Source organism: Athene noctua, chromosome 27 (genome assembly GCF_965140245.1).
Source record: "Athene noctua chromosome 27, bAthNoc1.hap1.1, whole genome shotgun sequence".
NCBI classification, from domain to species: domain Eukaryota; kingdom Metazoa; phylum Chordata; class Aves; order Strigiformes; family Strigidae; genus Athene; species Athene noctua.
Genome location: NC_134063.1, coordinates 7,650,042 through 7,673,002, shown reverse-complemented (window position 1 = coordinate 7,673,002; position 22,961 = coordinate 7,650,042). Strand labels below are relative to the sequence as shown.

The 22,961-nt window shown below is 57.8% G+C and overlaps 2 protein-coding genes across 2 annotated transcripts in view; one reads left to right on the top strand and one right to left on the bottom strand.

Annotated features, from left to right (window-relative positions):
• The window catches only part of PTBP1 (polypyrimidine tract binding protein 1), a 30,823-nt gene extending 17,713 nt beyond the window's left edge, over positions 1 to 13,110 (top strand). Inside the window, exons 5-15 of the mRNA XM_074928217.1 lie at positions 586 to 732; positions 2,093 to 2,263; positions 2,964 to 3,074; positions 3,445 to 3,619; positions 4,119 to 4,196; positions 5,467 to 5,615; positions 8,225 to 8,258; positions 8,761 to 8,853; positions 9,204 to 9,420; positions 9,672 to 9,749; positions 10,149 to 13,110. Of these exons, the coding sequence (XP_074784318.1) occupies positions 586 to 732; positions 2,093 to 2,263; positions 2,964 to 3,074; positions 3,445 to 3,619; positions 4,119 to 4,196; positions 5,467 to 5,615; positions 8,225 to 8,258; positions 8,761 to 8,853; positions 9,204 to 9,420; positions 9,672 to 9,749; positions 10,149 to 10,281 (1,386 nt within the window). The 3' untranslated portion in view covers positions 10,282 to 13,110. The remainder of the gene's footprint in view (positions 1 to 585; positions 733 to 2,092; positions 2,264 to 2,963; positions 3,075 to 3,444; positions 3,620 to 4,118; positions 4,197 to 5,466; positions 5,616 to 8,224; positions 8,259 to 8,760; positions 8,854 to 9,203; positions 9,421 to 9,671; positions 9,750 to 10,148) is intronic.
• A 3,796-nt stretch (positions 13,111 to 16,906) lies between these two features.
• Positions 16,907 to 21,047, bottom strand: PLPPR3 (phospholipid phosphatase related 3). Its single transcript, XM_074927983.1, has 8 exons — positions 20,998 to 21,047; positions 20,236 to 20,344; positions 19,889 to 20,074; positions 19,573 to 19,702; positions 19,204 to 19,399; positions 19,065 to 19,122; positions 18,688 to 18,861; positions 16,907 to 18,575 (listed from the first exon to the last, which is right to left on the bottom strand). Exons 2-8 carry the CDS (start codon positions 20,308 to 20,310, stop codon positions 17,313 to 17,315), a joined length of 2,082 nt encoding a protein of 693 aa, XP_074784084.1. The 5' UTR covers positions 20,311 to 20,344; positions 20,998 to 21,047; the 3' UTR covers positions 16,907 to 17,312.
• Between the last annotated feature and the right edge of the window lie 1,914 nt (positions 21,048 to 22,961).

Below are 22,961 nucleotides of genomic sequence, written 5' to 3'. Positions count from 1 at the left end.
ATTGTCTTACAAATTAAGGAGTAAAAAAGGTAAGCCAACTTTAATCATTGCTTAAAATACTGCGTCTTTAATCTTAATTATGAAAATGTGCCTCTGATATATTGTGTGGTGATACCCAAGTACTTGTTGCAGTGACTTGCTACAATCCCTTACGGTTTTGTTTTGAAGTAGAGAAGACCATAAAGGTACGGAACTGAGCGGGCTTACTGCTCTAGAGAAGTTGGGAAGCTGCTTAGTATAAGTGTGGGGAATCTGAATTATTGCTGTACTGCTGTGTTGTTGCAGACACCTCTGTCACTTCCAGTTGCCTAAACATACGTAGCATGGAGATCTTAGGACGAGACAAACATTAAATCAGTCAAAAGATCCTCATTTGTCCTACGTACAGTCAGTTCTGAAACGGTTCTGTGTACAAAAAAATTGTCTGCCTGTAAATGCGGTTGTGAAAATGAAATACAGTTACAGTTCAACTGGCAGTTCCTCCCGAAGTTACCGGTTGTGTAATGCTGTTGGGCAGCGTTAATGCTGTCTCCTAGCACGAGCTGCTTTGGTAACTTCTCACCGATGGATCTGGCTTCTGCACAGGCTTTTATAGAAATGAATACGGAGGAGGCAGCCAACACCATGGTGAACTACTACACCACAGTCACTCCAGTCCTTCGAAGCCAGCCCATCTACATTCAGTTCTCCAACCACAAGGAGCTGAAGACAGACAACTCTGCCAACCAAGCAGTTAGTGTTGATTCTTTCCATTGTCATACTGGGGGGAGGGACAGACAGTTCCCTGCTCCTGTTCTGATTTGAGCTGCTGGGGCCGGCCGGGGAGGGCTTTGGGATCTGGTTTGACTATCAAAGTGCTGAACGGAGCATGGTGCACTCCGTGAATTGTGACTGAGGGTAAGTGCTTCTGCTCTAGGCTCTGGTAGACTGGCTTTCAGACAGCAGGACTTTGGATTGCCTCTTTCCTTTTGCTTGTAGGTTTTCATTTTGTACTTCAATTTCTAGCATGGAGTAAGGTCTCCTGTAAGAGCTTTTATCCAGAGTCTCAGCATAAAGGAGCTGCTAAAACTGCCTTGGGGTCAGGGGAAAAAAAAATGTATCATGAGTATGGGATTGTGAGAAGTGTTTCAGCATTCCTTCATTAGAAACAGTAACTGAATGCTTGTCTGAAGACTTGATTGATGTCTAGTGCTTTAGGATGTTTTTTTTCTAAAATTTGAAAGATTTACAGCAAATAAAGCTCTGATGGGACAAACCTTGTATCTGCGGTAGAGAGCAGCCTGGTGGTAAGTGCTGGCTTTGAGGCACTCGGCACTGGAACACAGCAGCTCTTAGGGCTTTGCCAGGGCCGTCTGGACTTTCTGGGCAAGATCTGCTCTGCAGAGGGTAAAAAGTTCCCTTCTTCAGCTCCACTGCTCTTGGCGATCTTTCAGGACAGGAGCACTGGAAAGAAGTTCAAGTTACTTGTGCCTCCTTATCAGGGTGGCTGCCGAGTACACCCAGTTTGCCTCCTCTCACTTTTCAGGCTGACTCTCTTCAGGATCAGAGCATCTAATGCTGTGCAGATGAAATGCTGCTGCTCGGTGCCTCTAACCCAGCCAGCCCAGTGCCCACCGGGGAGCACATCCTGATGTTATCTGCCTCAGGGGCACTCCACAGGAATACTCGGAGTCAGTTTTCGCTCCTGGATCCCTGTAGCAGATGTGCATTCATCTTTCAGTCTTGTCAGCTTCTGTAGTATTCTGGAGATGATCTTTCTCCCCAGAACAGCCTAGTTTTTCCTTTTTCCTAAACAATGGAAGAATTTTGCTGCATCAGTAGATGCTGAGCGAGGTTCTAGCAGTAGCATAAGTCCTTCATGTTTTGTTTAGTTTTATTTTTGCATTGCTCTTCCAGTTTGGGGTGGTCTGTATTGTCCATGTTTAAAATGTGCTGAAGTCACGGCATCCCCGGCCTTAGGAGCAGGCAGCTGCTTCCTGTTCTGCTAACTGTTGAGTTCTGCTAGTAGCTTGCAGACGGGAAGCTCGAGAAGAGCTGAATGTGTATTTTTGCAAACAGCAGCGCTGGTCTGACCGAGTGTTTGGTTCTGCAGCGTGCCCAAGCAGCTCTGCAAGCTGTGAACTCTGTTCAGTCTGGGACCCTGGCCCTGTCGGCCTCTGCTGCAGCTGTGGACGCAGGAATGGCCATGGCTGGCCAGAGCCCTGTCCTGAGGATCATTGTCGAGAATCTCTTCTACCCTGTTACTCTGGATGTTCTGCATCAGGTAAAACACGTCGCCACAACTTCTTGAAGGTTGTCCTGGAGGAAGGGGGCAGCAAGGAGTAGTGAATTGTATTTGCGGTGTCTGTGTTCTAAGAGCCATGCGGGTTTTATCTGTTCTGAACACAGCCGTCAAATTAATTTCTGCTTTCTGGAGACACTGATACCTCCATGAGATTCTGCTGGGTTTGGTCCCAATCTGGCCAGACTTTAAATTCCAGAGATCTGATTACTGGTCTGTTCTAATTGGGTTTCAGTCTGGTACAGTGCAAGGGACAAATATTTATGTTTTCAGAACAGCTTTTCGGGTTCTGTCTAGGGCTTATCAGAAGTAGCTGCTACATGTCCTTGTGTGAGGGTGGGGGAAACAAATAGTGTCCAGGGGTCATGTAGACAGTGACCTGTTTGGAAAGTTCCTGTCTGCTGTGGTTGCTTAACATAATCTTCATGTTTGAAATGCAAGCTTGAGTGGATTCATAACAAAACAAAAACTTCGTTAAGGGGGCAGTTCAATTACCCTGGTGGTTTTCTAGTTTGATGCCAAGGTGCAAGTTAAGGCCCAGGCTGTAGTTTAAAACCTTAAATTTTTAAAGTTGGAAAGCTAACAAGGTGGAAGGGTAAATTTTGCTGTTTCTGCCTCTAATAATGGAGATCAATATGAAATTACTGGAAATGAGGTAAGACATGCAAATATTCTCTTGCAGATTTTTTCCAAGTTTGGTACAGTCTTGAAAATCATTACATTCACGAAGAACAACCAGTTTCAAGCCCTGTTACAATATGCTGACCCAGTGAGTGCTCAGCATGCCAAACTGGTGAGTAGTATGCTCACAGTGCTAAACACCTGCGTTATTTTAACTTTTAGCCTTGCTTTTATTAATCTAGGACCAATGTTGGAAACTAGCATTTTGGAGTACTCGGTGGGCCTGACAGTGTTAGGTGAGGGTTGCTCTCAGGGCAGAGGGGTGGGCGGGAGGGAATTCCCCCTCTGGAGCAGCACAGCTGGCTCGGGGGAACACAGAAGGGCACAGAATGAACCGGTGCTTTCTCACACAAAGGGAGACACTGGCGTGTCTTTAGGTGGAGCACTGGTGCCTGGGATGACGGGACACCCTCTCTGCAGGGATTTATTGTGGGGTCTCAGGTAAATGCAGCTCGCATGAAGAATGGTTTGTCTCCTTGCAGTCTTTAGACGGACAGAACATCTACAATGCCTGTTGCACGCTGCGCATAGATTTCTCAAAGCTCACAAGTCTCAATGTAAAATACAATAACGATAAGAGCAGAGATTATACCCGGCCAGACCTGCCCTCCGGGGACAACCAGCCCTCTCTGGATCAGACCATGGCAGCTGCTTTTGGTGAGAATGCCTGGAGCAGGGCGCACACAGCGCATGCGGGTGTCAGCTGGGGAAGGGGAGGGGACGTGACCCTGGTGTGTTTGGGTTTAGGATTTGGAATACAGTGTGATGAGGAGAGAACTGGGGAACTGCTGAGCCAGACTAGTGCAAAACACCAGTGGGAGTGTCTGGCGGGGCGTGCGCTGCTGGGGCCTGCAGTGCCACCTGCTGTTGTGCCGGCAGGGGGGGTCACCGGTGCTTTGACCAGCAGTGACAGGACCTGTGTCCTGTGTTCTGGTCCCCAGCTCCCCTCCGATGGCCCTGCGGAACAGCGGGGTTAGGGCTGAAGTTTCTGTAACTTCTTGAAGTTCAGTGTTATGTTGGAGGTGTTTTTGAATTGCTGTTCAGGGTTTAGCTTTCAACCAGATGCTCACGTTGAAGGCCAAATCAAGATGTTCCAGCTAAGCCTAGAGTTCTCTTGCTGTCGGATGTCTTTGTATAATGTGTATATCTTTTCCAGGTGCCCCAGGAATAATCTCTGCTTCTCCATATGCAGGAGCTGGCTTTCCTCCTACCTTTGCAATTCCTCAGGCTGCAGGTACTGTATTTCGTAAGTTGAAATTTTATATAGGTTTTCTGTTGCCAAAGCATCTTGATGTTTTAAAGCTAAGTAGTGATTAATCTTGTTGGGGTTAGTCATGTTAATTCTAAATGCTGGCACTTAGACGTAGAAGGGGAATAGTGTAGAAAGGTGCAGAGTCTCAACTGGGAACGTGAGTGTGCAGCTGTACACCTGGTATGGGGATATCCCAGCGACGAGGAGACTGTGAGTAGCAGCATGGGGGGGACAGTAAAGGCACTAGTTAACTGGAGGAGCTGGGGAGGAGATCAGATTTTTTTCTTTTGAATTTCTTTGTGTGGTTGCAGAGGTTGGGAACTCACTTTCACAGCTGTGAATGTGGTCAAAAGGGAGGAATCTGTTTTTTCCTAAATATTTTGGGTAAAGCCAGTAGTTAGACATGAACCATACAGTTACAGCTGCACTGTGAAGTTTACAGCTCACTGCAGTAACAAATTATTGCAACTTACAGAAGTAGCCAAGTGTCTGCAATTAAAGACTTGTGTTTAGCACCTACAAACCTGCTCACTGGAGTGCTAGACTAAACAGGTTTTTGCTTTGTTTTTCATAGCATGCCCGGCTATGTTGACTTTCTTGTAACTTGATGGAATTTCCTTGCTTATGACAAACAAGCACAGGTCAAATGTTTTGTTACTGTCCTGTTGGGGAAATAGGCAATGCTGCTTTGAGAAGTAATTTCATTTAATCAGTTACCAGCTCTAAGGCTCTTCCCTTTGGAGGGCTGATGCAGTGAGGTGCCAGCTGTTACTGTGAGCAACCTAGAAATGCCTATAAGTAAAACTTCAACGTTTCTCTGCTCTTGAAGAGCTGAGCTGGTGGTAGCACACGTACAGCATCTGGTTGTTCTATGCATGGTTGAGGAATTTTTGGCATGCACTGGTTGGAAAGACCCTGACGAATGCACCGTGTGTGATTCCTTTCCTGCACTAGCAGTGCTGAGGCTTTGTGCTGATTCCGCTTCTTGTGAAACGTGCTAAATATTGTAGTCAGCAGGAGAGTGCTGGGGCACCTGTTAAGCACCAGGCACTTCAAGAGCAAATCCAATTAGAAACTGTGACATTTCCTGCAGCACCAGAACTGGAGGCTCCTGTTGCTCCTAGAGCCCACGGTCCCTGTTGTGAATGATGGCTTGCATGGTACAGGTGTGCAGTTCTCCCTTCTGGTGCAGCAGATACACTAGAGTACGTGCTGTTAATTTCTTTACTGGTTAATATTCTTTAATTTCCAGGCCTGTCAGTTCCCAATGTCCATGGAGCACTAGCTCCTTTGGCTATCCCATCAGCAGCAGCTGCAGCGGCTGCAGCGGGACGGATTGCCATTCCCGGCCTCACTGGGGCAGGGAACTCTGTTCTGCTGGTTAGCAATCTGAATACTGAGGTTAGTGGAGTCCTAACTTTATTTTTTCCTCCTTCCTGTTACCTCTGCTTTCACTTTCTGAAGACAGATTGTGCTGAAACTCATTGAAAGTGAAATCCTACTGTATCCTAAAGGAAACGGCAAAACTAGAAAAGCAGATGATGTGCTCTGCCCGCTCTAAAACTCAAAGCAGATCAGTACTCTAGTTGCTGAAGGGAAATGAGAAAAGTCCAGCGCAAATTAAAATCTTGCTCTTCTTTGGTTCAAAGCCAAGGATGCTGCCTGCCTGCTCTTGTCCCACAAAGACTACAATGCCTGTCCCTTCCTCCCTCTTATTTGGAGTGTCCCTGCCATTCCCATGGAATAGTGTCACGTGGGTCACAGAATAGCCACATCCATTCTTTCTTTTCCTTAGCATGTTCTAGTTTAATACATTAATTCAGAACTACAGAGAGAGTTCATTCTGACCTTTGCTCTTTCTGTGTAGTGTCTGGACCCCTGCCAGCTTGACCTTGTACCTGTGCAGTATTTCCTCTGCCATGTGCTTGCACATTTTCCCTTTCCAAGATTCCTGGAAGTTTTCCCTTAGCTAAACCCCTTAACAGCTCACAGTTTACATTTTCAATTCCACTTAACTTAGTGAGTTGAAATATTTGGGTTTCTTTAAAAAATAAAGCAAGTAATATATTTGAACAAAAATTATCTTTAATGAAAGAGCATCATAAGAGGATTTATACGGGTATCTTGGATTTTTCTGCAGTCAGCTTTTTGGCTCTTTGTTGGATTGAAAGTGTAGAATCTAGTGTGTGCAGTAGAGTGTGATGAGTCTCTGCTGAAAACACTTTAACTGGTGGGGACTGCACACGAGTTAATACTACTTTGCAAAGCTATAAAACTTACAGTGATGTCAGAGTAACCACAAAACCTCTTTTGCATCAAAGGGGAAGCTTGGATGTGATGAATGATCAAAACGTTTAACTCTTGATGAGACGAACCAATTGGATCAGTGTCCCAGACTACTCTTTTATCTGTCGTTACTGTTTTCTCCAGGGCATGAAATAATGGCAGGGACTGACACAGCTTGGGTTTGGATGAGTTGCTCTGTCTGCCTCGGAACTCCTCTGCCATTCCAGGAGCTGTCGTCTCTGGTCCCATGACTTGCCCTTCAAACAAAAGCCTTAAGCAGGCGGTGCTGCCCTCGTGGTCCCGGAGCAGCGCGAGGCCCCCACGCCCGTGTTCTTGGGGGGGTGTCGCGCCATCCGGGCGGCGGTGGCAGGACCAGGGGCTGTGCTGTACCTCTGTTCAGTCTGCAGGTGTTCACGGCTCTGAGCAGTCTGAACGGTGTGCACGGTTCTCCTTTAAGTAGGAGCAAGCAGTTATTTCATGCCTTGTGTTTTTGATGAGCTCTTCACTATCCATCCAGCTTATCTTTGGGCTAGAGAGACTTTGATACTTGTACTGAAGCTGTGAACTAACAGACCTGAAACTTTTTCCATTTGCCTGTGTAATCAGTGTTGTAGAAACTTACCTGTGCCACAACCAGATAGTTAAGAGACAGTATTTCTCTAGAGTGACTATTCCGTGATGGTGTGTAAGTCGGTTTGTTTTTTTTCTGAATCACAATCATGGAAACTGAAATTGCTCCTTTTTTCCTTTCCATGACGAGTGGAAGCAGCCTGTGCAGCTTGGCTTGGGCTGGGCTGGGCTGCAGCCCCCTCCCTGCGTGCCCAGTTGGTGTCACTGGGAGCAGAGGGGCTTTCCTGGCGGAGTAACTGCAGGTTGGGGCTCTCCCATGGCGAGGTCAAGGCACGGAGGTGGAGGGGAACAGACCTCTCCAGATGGGCGGCCGCTCGCCCCCGTAGTCGTTGGCTTCCAAGGCAGCGGGCGTTGTCGGCCCCGCTGTGGCTCCCAGGGCCCAGGCTGCCCTCCGGGCTGGGGCTGCTCGCCGGCCCAACAGCAGCCACGTCTGGCTGGAGCCAGGAAATCATTTCTTCAAAGAAATTCTTGTAATGGGAGAAAATTTTTGTAGTCGAATCCCGGGGAACCCATTGCGGTTGAGGTGAGCGTTAAAGCCCACAGAAGTCACTCTGCTGTGATACTGTCTCTTACTCCTTTGTATATCTTAAGTAAAAATGCCTTTTCTTTATCATTGTGTTCCACTAGGTAAAACCTATTAACTGTTTCTGTAAACAAGTTATTGTATGTAGAATTCTATAAATCTGACTGATGGAACACTACATATTTCCTTATGTATTTACTGACCTGTGTTTTTTGCTACTTTTTTCTTTTCTCCCCATCCCTGAATTTTTTTTCTTCCCCTGATCCGGAATTTCTTTGCCAACTGACTGCACGGTACTTCTGCTTCCTGTTGTTGCTTGAAACAAAAAAATAAAAACATTCCCCTTCCAAAAAAAAAAAAAAACAAACCAAAAAAACCCTGCTCTTCGGAAACCAACCTGCCCTTCAATATTAACCATCTTGAAAACTTCATCATCCATCAACCAATTTCGCCATTTCCTGCGGGGACTCTGCCCTTCCTCGTTGTGGACGATTTGTGCAACCTCGCTCTCCCCTTCGATTCCTTACCTCTTCCCTGTCCCTCCGCTGCCTTGCTCTGCTGTTCTCTAAAGAGAGTTACACCCCAATGCCTCTTTATTCTTTTCGGTATGTTATTATTCACACTTTTTATTACCTTGTTTTTCATTTATTTGAGATTACTTTTTTTGATACTTCAAAAATGTACAGTTTGCAGTTTGCCATTTTTTTGAATGCATAATTTCATTTTTACATTGTTTACTTAGTTTGCTATTTAATTTAGTTTGCCTTTATTTTATGTTCAGTTATGCATGGTTTATTGCTTTGCATGTCTTTTATAAGAGTTTTAAATTGTGATAGCATGCTAAATTGTCCAGTCTTCTGGCAGTAAGATTTTTTTGCTTTTTGCTGAAACCCAGTGTCTTTTCTTTAATGTATTGTTCCATTATTATTCTGCTATATAAGAATTTTCCTTAATTAGAGCAGAATAAGTAACCATGGTTGGAATGAGATCAGTTCTGGTTGTGAATGAATGTTTTTGCTGTTGGATTGATTAGCTAGTGTTAAGTTGGATGAGACTTCATTTGTTTTCCCCTACCTAAGACTGTTCTTGTTTCCTCACTTTTTGAAGGAGTCTACGGTGATGTGCAGAGGGTGAAGATTTTATTTAATAAGAGAGAGAATGCCCTAGTTCAGATGGCTGATGGAAACCAGGCCCAGCTTGGTAAGCAAGCTCAAAAGTATCAGACTGGTAGCATTAAGAGAGCTAATGGGTAACTAAAGCTTTAATATTGGTACCTTCTCTTCCACAACCTGAATGTGTCTGTGCACTTAATTGTTTGCCTCTGTGTAGCGTGGGTTTGGGGGCGGCCCTGGAGAAGGAACGGCTCGTTTTGTGAGAGAACCTGGAGGGAGAAGGGAGGAAACGCTCCACTGAGGCGGAGGGACGGTTCCTGCCGTCCTGGGGGGTGCTGTCTGCGCAGGGGAGGACTGAGGGAAAACGAAGCTTTGGTTTAAATGTCTGAACGGGGTGTGAAGTGGCACGGCAGTCAGCGCTGTCTCCAACCCTCGCAGGCATGAGCCATTTGAATGGTCAGAAGCTTCACGGGAAGCCCATCCGTATCACGTTGTCCAAGCACCAGACAGTGCAGCTTCCCCGCGAGGAGCAGGAGGACCGGGGGCTGACTAAGGACTACGGGAATTCTCCTCTACATCGCTTCAAGAAACCAGGCTCCAAAAATTTCCAAAACATCTTTCCCCCTTCTGCCACTCTTCATCTGTCCAATATTCCGTAAGTATCTGCGGGGTGGGGGTGGGGGGGGGTCCCGTGTGGCCGAGCAGACAGTGTCTGCAGATCTGGTGTGAGGGTAGATGCTGTCAGCGCTTTGCTGCTAGCAGGAGGCAGCGTGGCCATCTTCCTGTCCTCGGCCTTTCCTGTCTGGGAAGCTACTGGTAGAAGATTGAGAAAAGACTGAGGATTGGTTTTTAGAGATCAATTTAGTCTGCCAATGTACCTTTGACCTGAAAAACTGTTTGTTTCAGACCTTCAGTAAATGAAGAAGACCTTAAGATGTTGTTTTCAGCCAATGGCGGGATGGTCAAAGGATTCAAATTCTTCCAGTAAGTGTTTTCTCTTATGTCCTGTCCTTACACTGGGCTTTTCCATATGAGAAGGGCAGAAGCACTTAGTTCTGATGGAGTTCCAGCTCGGGCTCAGTGAAAGGCGAGCAGAATCATCACTAGTACAGTATTTGACTCTGGAATGAGGAATTCCAGAGTAACCCTGCATTGAGCACGTGGTGAGCACGAGTTGAAGAAACCTGAGGTAGCCGAGTGCGGATCGGCTGTGTGTGTTTATGGTGTAGATGTACTCTTCCCCAGGAGGAGAAAGGACATGCGGTCACCCGGGTAGTTGGCTTTCTGCTGCCTTGTTGAGTGCTGGATAAGCAAACTTGGGCGGAGCTGGGGGAACTCTGCATGCAGTGGTACTGACTGCGACTGCAACTTCTGTCTTGCCAGGAAGGACCGTAAAATGGCTCTGATCCAGATGGGCTCTGTGGAAGAAGCCATTCAATCACTCATTGACCTCCATAATCATGACCTGGGTGAGAATAATCACCTGCGTGTGTCCTTCTCGAAGTCCACCATTTAAAGCTTTGGAAGGCGTGAGACAAAATGGACTTGACTTAAAAACCTCTTGTGTTCAGCCTTGGCTTTAAAAGGCTGAACACTAGGGTTTCAACTTCCATCATTCCAGAAAAAAAGCCACATTAAAAATGCAGCTGAAGTGACCTTAAAAGACCAGAGATTTTATTTTTTTAAAGAGAAATCAGTTTACCAGTTTTTAGAAAAAAAAAAAATTCTAATTCATATTGCTAACCTTGCGGTGATGGGTAACAATCTTGACTGTTCAAATAAAAATCACAAGTTAAAGTTTACACTTTGGAACCTGCTCTGGGAAATTCCCCTCCCTTCCTGCTCCTCCCCCCCAAAAAAGCAGATCCTAACAAGTTTTATCAGGTTTCACATTGATGCCTTTTTTATTTTCTTTACCCATCCATGCCTTGAAAGACCTAAAACCACTGTGTAAATTCACTTTAGGGCCTTTGAGTCAGGATTTTGCAAAATGCATGTTGTACAGGAGCTCCCAACTCACCCAGCACAAAAATAAGTCGCATTGATCCTCCCTTAACTGTGCATCTGCTGTCCTGTGCCTTAACTTTACGTCTTTGGGGGAAACATCGGAGCTGCAGGGAGTGGATTGGGGGAGTTGAGGGAGGAGCGAGCTCCGGCTTGCCGGATCGCCTGGGAGCCAAGGACGAGTGAAGCTGGCAAAGTGGATAAAGAAAATATTGGGCTTTGACTCTTCAGGCAGTTGTTCCCACTGTCTGTGAAATGTCGCAATCTGCACAGTACCGTGTGTCTTCATGCCACTTCCCGGTGTGCTTGTGGCTTCTTGCCATCTGCAAACTGTCCAGCGGGAGTTACTTCAGATCCTTTGTCCGTAACGTTCAGAGCGAGCAGAGGGGTCTGGGTGGGGAAACGTTCCCGAGACCGAGTCACATTCCCTTGTCCGTAGCAAGTCACAGGCTCTGCCCTTCGCAAGAGCATTGATCAAGAGACAAAATTAACCACTGTTGGACACTTGTGAAGACGAATCATTAAGTTTGTCGAAATTGTGTGTGTATATATATATATCTCTAAATACTTGGCTAGGATTTGAAGAATTATCAGATATCCCACGTTTAGAAAGGTGTTCATGTGAGTCACCTTCGTGCCCCTAATTTGAGATTAACAAGACCAATGTAGCTCTGCCATCATTCTTATAGCATGTCTTCAGCATTTGAGCTTTTTGATTTAATTCTTGTATTATACTTTTTGATGCCGTTGCTGTCATCTGTGCCTAGCAATATTTCCAGTTGACCAAATATTCTAATCTCTTTATATGCAAAAGAAATAGTTTAAGTACCTTTTTATAGAATGATAAGATGGTATAAACGTAATCTAAATTTACTCCTTTGTGGTATTACCCTTGTATACTGTACTTTCTTTTTTTTTTTTTTGGTAATTGAAACTGTAGGGCAGGAATTTAGTTACCAGGCTGAGGTCATGACTGAGGATGAGTAACGTAACAAAATTGGTAAAACACGAAGCAAAGTGTTTGAGAAAACGAGCACAAATAGCTTGTGAATCGAAGTAAATGACCCAGGTTAAAGTTCTCACCTTTTTAACCTATAAGCCCAGATCTTCTAAGTTACAGGAAGGGAATTTATTAAACAACGTAGAACGCAGCGGATTGGTTTTTCCCCATGATACAACCATTTATTTTTTTCTGGCTTACAATGCTTTCCTGGGCCATTCTGCCTTCTATTTGTGTAATCTGATGTTGCCTTACATTTCCCTCTAACCTGCAACCTGTTCGGATGCAAAATAACAAGAATCTTGTACTTTTTTTCAGGGTTTTTCTGCAAATTGTGGACCAAAGTTTGTTTTTTAATTGTCTTAGTGTTGCAAGTTACGATTTCCTTGCTTAGTGTGGGAGCTCTCGACTTGCCTAGCACTGAGTGTTCGGAAAGTCTTAACTTTTCTTAGTTCCTCCCTGAACTCTCGAGGGTGTGAATTCTGCTGGAGAAGCGTGTGAGGTCTGAGTGAGGGTCCAGCTTGGGTTGCTGGCAGGAGGTGGGGACCCGCGTCTGCCTCGGGCTCCGCTCTGTGCCCGGGGGCGCGGAACCAGCCCCCGGGAGCCCAGCCCGGGTGTTACCTCCCGCTCGGAGCCCCCGACCCGCGGCCAGGAGGGCGAGTTCAGGTGTCGTGGTAGTTGTTGTCAACTAGAGGTAGTTGGCTCCTCTCCCTCCCCCAGTGACAAACCCGCTCCTCCTGGGCGGGGGGCACGGCCGGTGCCCCCCAGCGAGCGCCCGCCCTTGACCTTGAGGGCGCTCGGGTTCAGGCCGGGACGCTGGGCAGGGGCTCACGGAGCGAGACCTGCCCGGTGGCCACGGGCACTGACCTGGTGGCCCCGGGCTGGGTCCGCTCTGCAAAACGCGAGCGCATTAATGGAGGTAACCCGGAACCCAGGCAGTTGGGGGTTTTCCTTTGGATCCCTGTGTCTGCATGTAAAGAATGTGAGTAACAAAAGGGTGTACATATTTATAATTTTTTTATACCTGTTGTAAGACATGAGGGGGCAGCAAAACCCAGTTTTTTATGGTGAACAGATGTATTGTATATTTTGATAACAGCTATTACAGGTTCAGTATTGTGGAAGGTGGGGTGGGGAGGGTAAGCATACACAACATCAGAATTCCATTGCCTCTTTCAAAGAATGTTTGTAATGCAAAAAGAAAAGAAATTAAAACTATTTTATAACAACCTTTGTACCTTTCTGTAGCTCCATTATTTACTGTTCAGATTGTAGAAAGCAGTTATTGCCCAGTCTGTACTTGTGCTTTCAATAAATTTCTTCTGTATTCTTTGCTTCTGATTTTCCTATCTTTTTATTGTGCCTATTTTGCTTCTGATTTTTCCTCCTAATGTAATTTCAGCTGCCTCATTTTATGTAACTTTGACTCTTACATACCTCTGGGCTGGCAGAGTTTGTCCTGTCGGCGTCTGTGTGCCGAGGGGCGGCCGCGGGGGACCCGCTCCCCGCGCTCGGAGGTAGGAGGTTGTTGGGCCCTCGCTCACGCTCTGCCTTTGTCACCCTCCCACACCTTTTTTTTTTTTTTTACTTCATGTTCCTAAACTTTCCATATATTCCAGCTAATATCCATGGAATAACCCCCTTTCCAGTCCAACATGTAATACTCTCTGTGGTTTCGTGCTGTAGACGTGCCAGGGCTGGAGTGGGGCGGGTGGGGGCTCGGGGGGGTGCTCCCGGGGCTGGGGGTGACTCTGCGGGGTTTGGGATTCTCACCCGCGGGCTGAGGCGGTTAAAACTCCCACAGAATGAAGGTTCCCTGAGGGGGACCCGCAGGTCCCAGAGCCCCCCCCCCGCCTGCCTCTGGAACTCCTGTGGGGCAGGGAGAGGTGCTGGGGGGCCCCTCGCTGCCCCGGGGGTGCTGCTCTCCCCCAGCCTCGGATCTCCGTTCTCCCCTGGCAGCCTTTGGAGCAGCTGCCCCCCCGCTGCCCCCCCCCAGCAACGGGCACGTTCATCGCTCCGGGTTCGCTTCGGCCCCTTCCTGGTGACGAGGGGGAGTGTGTGTCCCCCCAGCGCCAAACCAGCATCCGCTGCTCCCCTTGGCTGGGAAAGGGGCTGGTGCAGGCCGGGGGAGGGGGAACACCGCCCCCCCCGGGCAGCGCCGGGGGGGTTCACGGAACGGGGGGGGAAGCGCCGAGGACCCGTTTCTCATTTTTCTCCTTCCGCCGAGGCCCGGACCTGCCGGTGGAAGGCGCGGGGGGGCGGCTGCAGCGCGGGCTCCCGGTGCCCCCGCCCCTGTCCCTCTCGGACAAGTAATGAATTGCTAATTAGCCGCCTGGCGCGGTAATTGCGGCCTCCCCCCTCTGCTGCCGGCAACGCCAGCATCGACCGCGGGGCCGGCGCGGTGATGGGCCGCGTCGCCATGGGAACGGCGGCAGCTGCCCGCGGGGCCCCGCGGGCCGTTCCCGGGGGGGGCATCGCTCCGGCCCGCACCGGGGCAGGGCCCCGCGCTGCCCCCCCGCGGGCCCTGGGGCACCCCGGGAGCAATTAGCAGCTGGCGGTCGGTTAATGACGGGGACTCCCCCCCCCCCCCCCCCCCCCCGCAGCCAGAGCGGGGTCAGAGCGGGTGCCCCTGCCCGGGGGGCAAATAAAGCAAAGGGGGGCAGTGGGGGCAGCCGCTGGGCTGAGCCCTTTGTCACCAAGTTGGGTCCTTCTGGTCCGGAGCCGGGGGGTCACGGGGACACCCGGGGGCTCCTGGCAGAGGGTGGCCCAGGTGAAAAGGGGGGGTCACCGCTCCCCGGCCCCCCGCTGCCCCGGGGCAGGGTCCTGGATGAAGCCCGTGCCCGGGGGAGCTGGGTCAGGCCCCACGGCCCGTCCCTGCCCGTCCCTGCCTGTCCCTGTCCGTCCCTGTCCGTCCCTGCCTGTCCCTGTCCGTCCCTGTCTGTCCCTGTCTGTCCCTGCCCGTCCCTGTCTGTCCCTGTCCGTCCCTGCCCGTCCCCTGGGAGTGTCGCGGCCGCTGGCACCTCAACCCCGCGGGGCCGAGCTGCTCTCACAGAGCCCCCGCTGCAGCTTCCAGCCGGGCCCCTGCCCGTGGTGTCGGGGGGGGGGACCCGGCCTCTGCCCCCGCCTGCCGTGGGCGAGGGTGGGGTTCGGGGCGATGAGGATGAGGATGAGGATGGTCCCGCTCCCTCCCAGGCCCCGTGGGACCCCAAGCGATGCAGCGGCGGCTGCCGGGGGGGCTGCCCGGGGGGCTGGAGGACCCGGGCTGGCAGTTGCCATGGAAACCGCTGAGTCCGAGGCAGCGGGAAGCGGCGTGTGACGCCATCGCTCACCGCAACGCGCCGTGAGAGCGGCGGCCTGGAACTGGGGGGTGTGACCCCCGCATCCCCCCCCGGGGGTGCCGGAGCACGGCGTCGGGGCCTCGCCAGCGGCTCCATCTCCCCGCGTCACCCGCGCCCAGGCTGGGTGCAGCACTGTGCCCCCCCCAACCCATTCACCGCGCAGATGCCACCCAGGGGTGCCCCCGCCGCAGCCCCCACGCCCCGAGCTGCTGCCGGCAATCCCCCCGCTAATCCCCGGGTGGCTTTTCCAGCGCCCGCGCAGGGTGATGCCGGATGATCCGTATGTTTGCCGGGCGGAGGTCGGGGATATCCGCTGCTAATCCAATTGCGGCGGCAGTTTGGTGCCACCGGCGCTCGCCCTGAGCCCGGGGGGGGCACGGGACGGACCCGCGGGGCTCGGCCCCGCTCGGTGGCAGCTGCGGAGCAAAACCAGCCTCGGCTCCGCGGTGCTCCGGGGGTGCTGAAACCAGGACGGTTTTGGGGCTGCTCCAGGCACCGGGCAAGCCGGGGTGAGGGGCTGCTAGCCCAGCTGCCAGCGTGCCCCGGCCGGCCGCCCCTCGGAGCCTCTGCCCGCCACGAGAGCGCCCCGGCTTTGCTCCCTCCTCTTCTGCCCGACGCTGTCCCCGCTCCCCCGGCTGGCCCCGGCCCCGGGGTTCTTTACGCGCCCCGCAGGCGGGAGCGGGTGCTCGGTCACGCCAGGGCCGGGTCACACGGGGTTTCGCCACCACCCTACGGGGACGGGTCTGGGGGAGGCGGCGGCACGGGGGGACCCTGAGCGAGGTCTCCGAGTGTCAGCACCGGCCCCCGCCCTCGGGCGTCCTCGCCCCCGGGGCTCGCTGGCGGCGGCGCCGTTCTCGCGGGAGGACAAAGCACCAGCCGGGGGTCCCCGGGCCCGGGGCTGAGCCGCTGCTGGCGGTGGCACTCGCTTGCCCAGCGCGGTGCCGGATCCTGCGTTGCCACGACAACACGGTGGGAAACTGCAGCGGGGGGGTCTCGGGGCACTGGGCCCCTCATCCCCGGGGCTTAACGTGGCCCATGGGGAGGGGAGAAGGATCCCGAGCCCGTTTTGGAGGGGTGGGGGCTCTGAGTGGCTGTTTCTCCCGAGGAAGAAGGGGGTGGGGGGGTCACACCCTGCGTTAGCAGCATCACACCCTCCCCTGCCATCGGGCGGCTCGGCCCAGGCAGGGACCCCCCCGCTCACGCCGCTGCCGGAATCCCCGGCCCTTGGCAGCGCTGGGGCCCTCCCGGCCGTCAGACCTCGGCCCTTGCCTGCCCCTGGTCCTGCCCCCCCCCCAGCAGCCGTGGGACCAGCAGCCCCCCGCCCCAGCGAAGGAGCCCAGCCGGGGAACATCCACGTCTTTATTTGCTTTTCAAACCACAGCAGCTCCAGCCGTTGCCCAACAGATGCGTTCACAGCCTGGAGCCCCCCCACACCCCCCCGCCGCCCCCCAAACCTCGGTCCCCAGCCCTGGGCCGCTGCTCCTGGGGACAGAGCTCAACCCCGGCTCCCCCCCACGACAGCCCTGGCAGCCCCCAGGCCCCGCGCCCCCACCCCAACACCCACCCTTTACTTCAGCCCGTGCAGTATTTACAGCCTCCACGCCCAGAGCCTGGGCAAACCCCCCCCGGCACCGCGCCCCCACCCCGTCCTCCCCAGCACAGACCAGTGGCGCAGGATGGGGGTCTGTGACAAACCCTCCTGCACCTCTCGCCGGACCCCCAACGGCCACAAAGCCCCACGTGAGCCAGGACCCGTTGCCCCACAGCAGCCCCCCCACCCCAGCCCCCCTGAAGCCCTTCAGCACCATCTCACACTTCCAGAGCTGGAATAAATTAACCCCTCAGAAATGTCAGCACCTGTGTTAGAGAGAAAAAGAAAGTCAAAAGTGCTTGGAGCTGCCCAGCCCCGTGGACCAGGACGGAGCAGAGAGCAGAGCCCCCCCCCCCCGAGCCCGCCCAGTTGCCTGGGTGGGAGCGGGGTCCCGCGTGGGGAGGGCCCCCCCCACACGTCTTGGCTGGCTCAGGGGCCGGTGTGACCACGCGCTGCCGCGTCCTTGTGTCGCTCAGTCACCCCGATGCCAAAGACAGCCCCGTCCTGATGCCCCCCCAGCAGAGAGGGACCCCGGCATCACACCCACACCCCCCCCAGCCCCCCCGAGCTGGGGCAGGGGAGCGGGGGGCCGGGCGCAGGGAAGCCTGAGGGGTTCAGTCCTTAAACCTCCGGCTGGCTTGCATCTTCTTGTAGTAGTGGTCCACCTCGCTGTCCACCTGCCCGTCCCTCTCGGCCGGCTTCCTCCGCAGCGTGGACTCCCGGCTGGCCGTGCCCAGCAGCCCTTCAGGGGGGGCGTCCCCCCGCTCCCCGCCGCCCCCCGCCGCCCCCGGGATGGCGGCCAGGCTGCCGTAGCGCGGCTCGTCCTGCTCCATGTCGCTGACGGAGGAGCCAGGGGAGACGCCGGCGCTCTTGGCCGGGCGGAAGCCGCGGAAATCCTTCCCCAGCTCGCCCAGCTCGTAGGCGTCCGGACCCTCCGGCCCCTTCGGCCCCGACTTCCACTCCCAGGGCCCGTTGCCGGCGGAGAGGTGGACGACGGGGTGGTGGGGGGCATGGGCGTCGATGGTGATGATGCTGGAGCTGTCCCGCTCCGAGGGCGAGCGGTACTGCGAGGAGTCGGAGCTGGTGGACGACGACGACGTCTCCGAGTGCTTGGGGGTGACGGAGACGATGCTCTGCTGCTTGGACATGGCGATGACCTGCATCAGGCGCGGGGGGTTGGCCACCCGCTGCGCCCCCCCCTTCTCCGCCACCATCACCCACTTGGCCCGCACGGCCGCCCCTCCGCTGGCCACGCCGCCGGCGCCCGCCTGGCTCTCCTCGGGGATGTGCACCAGCTGCGAGGCGCCCGGCCGGGGCTGGATGAGGACCCGGGGCCCCATGGCCGCCCGCTCGGCCGAGCGCGCTTGCACCGTGGGGTAGAGGGAGGGGGGCACGTCCTCGCTGGCGTCCCCCGCGCCCCGGCCCGGCGCCGCCTCCTCAGCCAGAGTCATGCTCCGGCCCTCCAGCGACTTCTGCTTCCACTCGGTGATGAGCTGCTTGGAGCGGGAGGCGTCCACGGGGACGTGGATCGTCATGTGGCGCCGCGCAGGGTCGTCCATGGAGGGGGTGTTGACGCGGGGCAGGGTGTTGCTGAAGGTCACCATGTTCTCCTTGCCCATGGGGCTGCGGGGGGCCAGCAGGTCCACGTCCACACTGGCCCGCTTCAGGCTGCCCAGGGAGTTCTTCTCCCGCGGCACCGGCCGCGCCGCCTCCTCCAGCCGCGTCTGCGGGTTTAGCTCATCGGTGCTCACCGACTTGTTCTGGTGGTACACGGAGTCGTGGCCCCGCTGCGTCAGCGCCCGCAGCGCGTCCTTGGCCGGCGCCGGCGCCGGGACCCTCTCGGTCGGGGCGCGGAAGTTGCCGACGGCGTGGTAAGCCTGCGGGAGGGGCGCGCGGGGTCAGCCCAGCCCCGGGGGCCGCGGCCTGCGCCGAGGGTCCTTCCCCTCCCGAGGCACCGCGGCCGCCCCGAGGGCGGGGACCAGCACCCACCAGGTAGGCAGCGATGCCGGAGCCGATCAGGAAGCCCACGTAGACGTCGGCGGGGTGGCTGCGGTACTGCGTGATCTGGGTCAAGCCGCAGATGCCGGCGGCGATGGCGAAGGCGAAGACCAGGATGGGCTTGAGGAGTTTGGTGCTGTCCGAGATGATGGAATTGAAATACATCTGACGGCGGCGACGACGGGGCGGGAAGCAGCTGTTAGTCCCGGCTCGTGGCACCAGCACCCGCTGCCACCACGGCAGCACGGCCCCCCCAGCCCCCGGCCACGCAGCGACCTGCGCGGGGAACTGCCGGGCCCGAGCGCGCAGGGGCGACGCCGTGGGCTGCCCCGAGCCGGCGCACGTGGGGCCGAGAGCCGGGAACTCACCGACACGTAGACGGCGGCGAAAGCCGAGAGTGTTGCGTGCTGGGACGGGAAAGTTTTCCTGCGGGGGAGACGGGAGGGGGCAGTTGGGACGGGGCGGGAGGGTCGGGGCCGCGGCGCGGGTCTCCCCCTCGGCACGTACCTGGCGGAGAGGATGGCGTGCTTGTCCACGCCCGAGCAGATGTCCTGGGTGATGTAGGGGTTGGCGTCGCAGGGGGTGCCCAGCAGCGTGTAGTTGGGCTTGCAGACGGTCAGGAAGAAGGGCGCGTGGTAGCCGGTGGCCAGCTGGATGACGTCCGTCACCAGGGCCGTGGCACAGAGCCCGAACACGTGGACCCCTGGGGGTGGCAGGAGCCGCTCAGCCCGCACCACACGGGGCGGCCGGGGGCTGGGAAGGGCCCAGCGCGGGGTCTGGGGGGGCCCGTGTGTTCCTGCTATCGCACCCGGGGTGCCCCCACGGCCCAGCCCCCGCGGCGGGCAGGGCTCCTGCCCGGGCTGTGCCACAACGTACCCACAAACCTCACGGTCCGGCGCAGGAAGGAGTTGAAGTTGCAGCCCCCGGCGTTAATGCTGCCCTCGGCCCCCGCGCGTCCCTTCAGCCGGGACTGCAGGCAGTACACGATGCCCTCCCCGACCATGATCTGGGGAGGAACCGGCGGCTCAGGGGGTGCTGCCCCGCGGGGATGGGGGGGCCGCCCTGGGGGCGCAGGGCACTGCCAGGCTCCCCGCACCGGTCCCCGGCGCCCAGGGGAGTCCAGGAGCCCAAGCGCCCGCCCCGGGCAGGCTCCGTCCTGGCCCCCCGGCAGCGGGACGAGCCCGGGACGCACCGAGGCGGCGGGCGCGGCGAAGGCCAGGCTGAGCAGCATGAGCAGCGGGATGAGCTCCTCGTTGGTCTCCACGTAGGGCATGGAGAGCGCCCGGTCGTAGCACTGGAACCCCACCTTGGCCGGCTTGAAGAGGTCCGTCAGCTCCAGGAAGTAGAGGGTCACGATGGAGGAGGCCACGATGGGCAGCTGGGGGGGCGAGAGCGTCGGGACCCCCGCGCCGCCCGGCACGACGGGCACCGGCGTCGCGCGGCCCCAAGGGGAAGGGGCGAAGCCCCCGTGTCCCCTCCGCGCCGGGGCAGGCCCAGGGCCCGGGGAAGGGCCCCCCCGCTCTGCCCCCCCGCACCCACCTCCACGAAGTAGAAGCAGGGCAGCAGCGTCATGCTGTCCTTGGGGGCCCTGGCCTTCTCCTTGGGGGGGATCATGGTCCCGGGGTCCCGCCGGGCTGCTCCTCCTGCCCTGCCGGGGGGCACCAGCGTCACCCCAATTCTCGGCCCTCCGGGGGGGGGTGGGCAGCCCCCGGGCTGACCCCGCCGCCCCCCGGCAGCCGCTCACCGGGGAGAAGCTGCCGGTACCTGGGGGCTGCCCCCGCCGGGACCCCCCCGGGCATCCCCGCTGTCCCCAGGGGACCCCCAGCACCCCGGGGGCGTCCGGCCGAGCCGGGGGCTGTGACAACAGGTGGGGCGGAGGCTCGGCTGTCGCGACAGGCGGCCACTAACCGCGACAGGCGGCCACTAACCGCGACAGGCGGCGAAGCCGCTGCGGAGGGCGTGGGGAGGGGGTGTGCCGCCCGCAGAGCCGAGGAGGGGGGGTCCCCGGGCACCCCCCGGCCCCCCGAGACTGCCACCGAGCCCCGGCTGCAAAAAACGGGAAGGGGGGGGATAACGGGGATGGAGCAAGGGGCGGGGGGAGCAATGACGGGGGGCAATAACCGGGAGGTACTAACGGGGGGGTATTAACGGGGGGGCAGCCCGGGGCTCTCCCCGCGGGAGGGGTCGGGGGGGTGCGGGGCCGCTCCCGGCGGTGCCGCAGCCGCGGGCGGGGGTCGGGGCCGGGGGGGGGGGGCGGGGAGCGGCCCTTTGTGCAGCCGCGGCCGCCCGCCCCCCACTCACCTCTGCTGCGGCCGCCCCGGGGCGACGCGGGGCCGGGGGGGGCGGCGGGGGCGGCGGCCGCGGGGCTCCCCGGGAGCCGGGATGCTCCTGCCTCGGCGGAGCGCGGGGAGCGGCGGCTTCCTCCGCCCCCGCCCCCTCCTCCTCCTCCTCCTCCTCCTCCTCCTCCTCGCCTTCCTCCCCGCCGCCCCCCGCCCCGCCCCGCCCCGCCGCCCCCGGCCCCTCTCGGGGCGCTGAGCCCCCCCCGGGGCCCGGGGAGCCGGGATGGGGGTCTGGGGGGATCGGGGACGAGACAAAGGGCTGGGCGGGGGCGGGGGCAGCGAGCGGGTCCGGCCCCCCCGCGCCGCTCTGCGCCCCCGAAAGCTGCTCAGCACCCCCGGCTCTGCGGGAGGCACCGGGGGGGGTCCCCGGCCGCGCCCAGCGAACCCCCGGGGCTCCCCCCCCCCCGCGGCCTCCCCCGACTCAGCCCTTGCCCCCATGTGCTGCGGGGTGTGGGGGTCGCAGCCCGGCCCCAGCGACCCCCCTGCCCTGCAGAGCCCCCCCCCTCCCTCGCCGAGGGCTGCCAAACCGGGGGACTCAGAGCATGGGGGTGCGTGACCCCCAAAACCCCCCCAAGAGCTCCACCAGCCCCCGGCGCCCCCCTGGGCTCTGCTGGCCGGGGGACCCCCCCCCCCCGGGGAGCACCGGGGCTGCAGCCCGAGGCCAAACTCACCCGGAGCCTCGAGTCTCCCCGAATTTTGGGGCATTTCGGGGGAAACTCCCTTTGCTCCCCCAGGGCCTTCCTGCGCCTCTCGGAGGAGGACGAGGCCCCCCCTTGGCCCCGTCCTCCCCCACCTTTGCTGCCCCACTTGCAGGGGATCCCCGTCCCCGCTGAGCCCGACCCCGGACCTTGTGCCCGTCACCCCCCCGCGACCCGCTGCCCCCCCCCCCCCCCCCCGGCCCCGTCCGGGCTCTCCGTAGCCCCACGCCGCGGCGCTGGCCACCGCGCGTTGCCCTTGTTCCATTTTTGGCCCTAAGAGGCAGAAATCTCCCGGCGCATTTAACAGCTAAATCCCGAATCCGTGAAGCCGCGATTAAGCCGCCCCCCCCCCGCGGAAAATCCCCGGTTTGAGCCAGACCCGGCCCCTCCCCGCCATGTGCGGCCCAACGCGGGGCAGAGCGGGAGGACGAAGCTGCCCCGGCAGAGGGACCCCCCCCACCCCGGGGCACCCCAAACCTGCGCCCAGCACCCCCCTCGCGTGTGCCCGGGGGTCCGGGGGTGCCGGGGTCGGGGTGCCGGGGTCGGGGTGCCGGGTGTCCGCGCAGCCGGACGAAGGGAACCCGGCAGGTTGGAGGTGTGAAGGCTCGTGGTGCCTGAGGAGGAGGAGGAGGAGGAGGGTGGGCTCCGGCCCCTCGCCCCGTTTGCCCAGTTTGCCCAGTTTGCCCACGCTGGCGGGGCTCGGCAGAGCCCGCGGGCCGGAGGGGGCTGAGGGCAGCGGTGACCCCCCCGGCGCGGGGCGGGGGGCACGGCCCCGCTGAGCCCCGGCGCTGGGTCCCGCTGCGGGGTGACCGGGGCCGGGGCTCGGGGGACGCGCCGGGGGGGGGCAACGGGCGGCTCCGGAGCTCGGGGACGCGCCGGGACCCGCCGGGAGCCGAGGCGGTGGCTCCGCTTAGTGGCACCGGGGAGAAAGGCAGAGGGGCCCGGGGCTGCCACCGCCGCCCGAGGGGAGCCCCTGCGAGGGCCGGGGGGGGCGGCGGGGGTCTCCTCCTGGGGACCCCCGCCAGGGGCCGGTGGTCCCGGCCCCGCTGTCCCCGGCCTCGCCGGACAGACCCGCGGGGGGAGGCTCAGCTCAGCCCCGCGGCCCCCCACCGCCCCCCCACCGCCCCCCAGGCAGCCGGGGGGGGTCCCCGCTCGGGGGGGGGCTGGGGCCAGGCCCCGACGCTGCCCCACGGGCCGGATTCGGTTTCAGCTTCGAAAACAAGAGCCC

Excerpts from the sequence above, each read along its gene's own strand:
- PLPPR3 (XM_074927983.1), bottom strand. The coding sequence starts at position 20,310 with ATGATCCCCCCCAAGGAGAAGGCCAGGGCCCCCAAGGACAGCATGACG. Across the intron at positions 20,075-20,235 it reads CCTGCTTCTACTTCGTGGAG|CTGCCCATCGTGGCCTCCTC; the intron begins GTGGGTGCGGGG and ends TCGCCCCCCCAG. Across the intron at positions 18,862-19,064 it reads TCGCCGCCGTCTACGTGTCG|ATGTATTTCAATTCCATCAT; the intron begins GTGAGTTCCCGG and ends CGCCGCCGTCAG.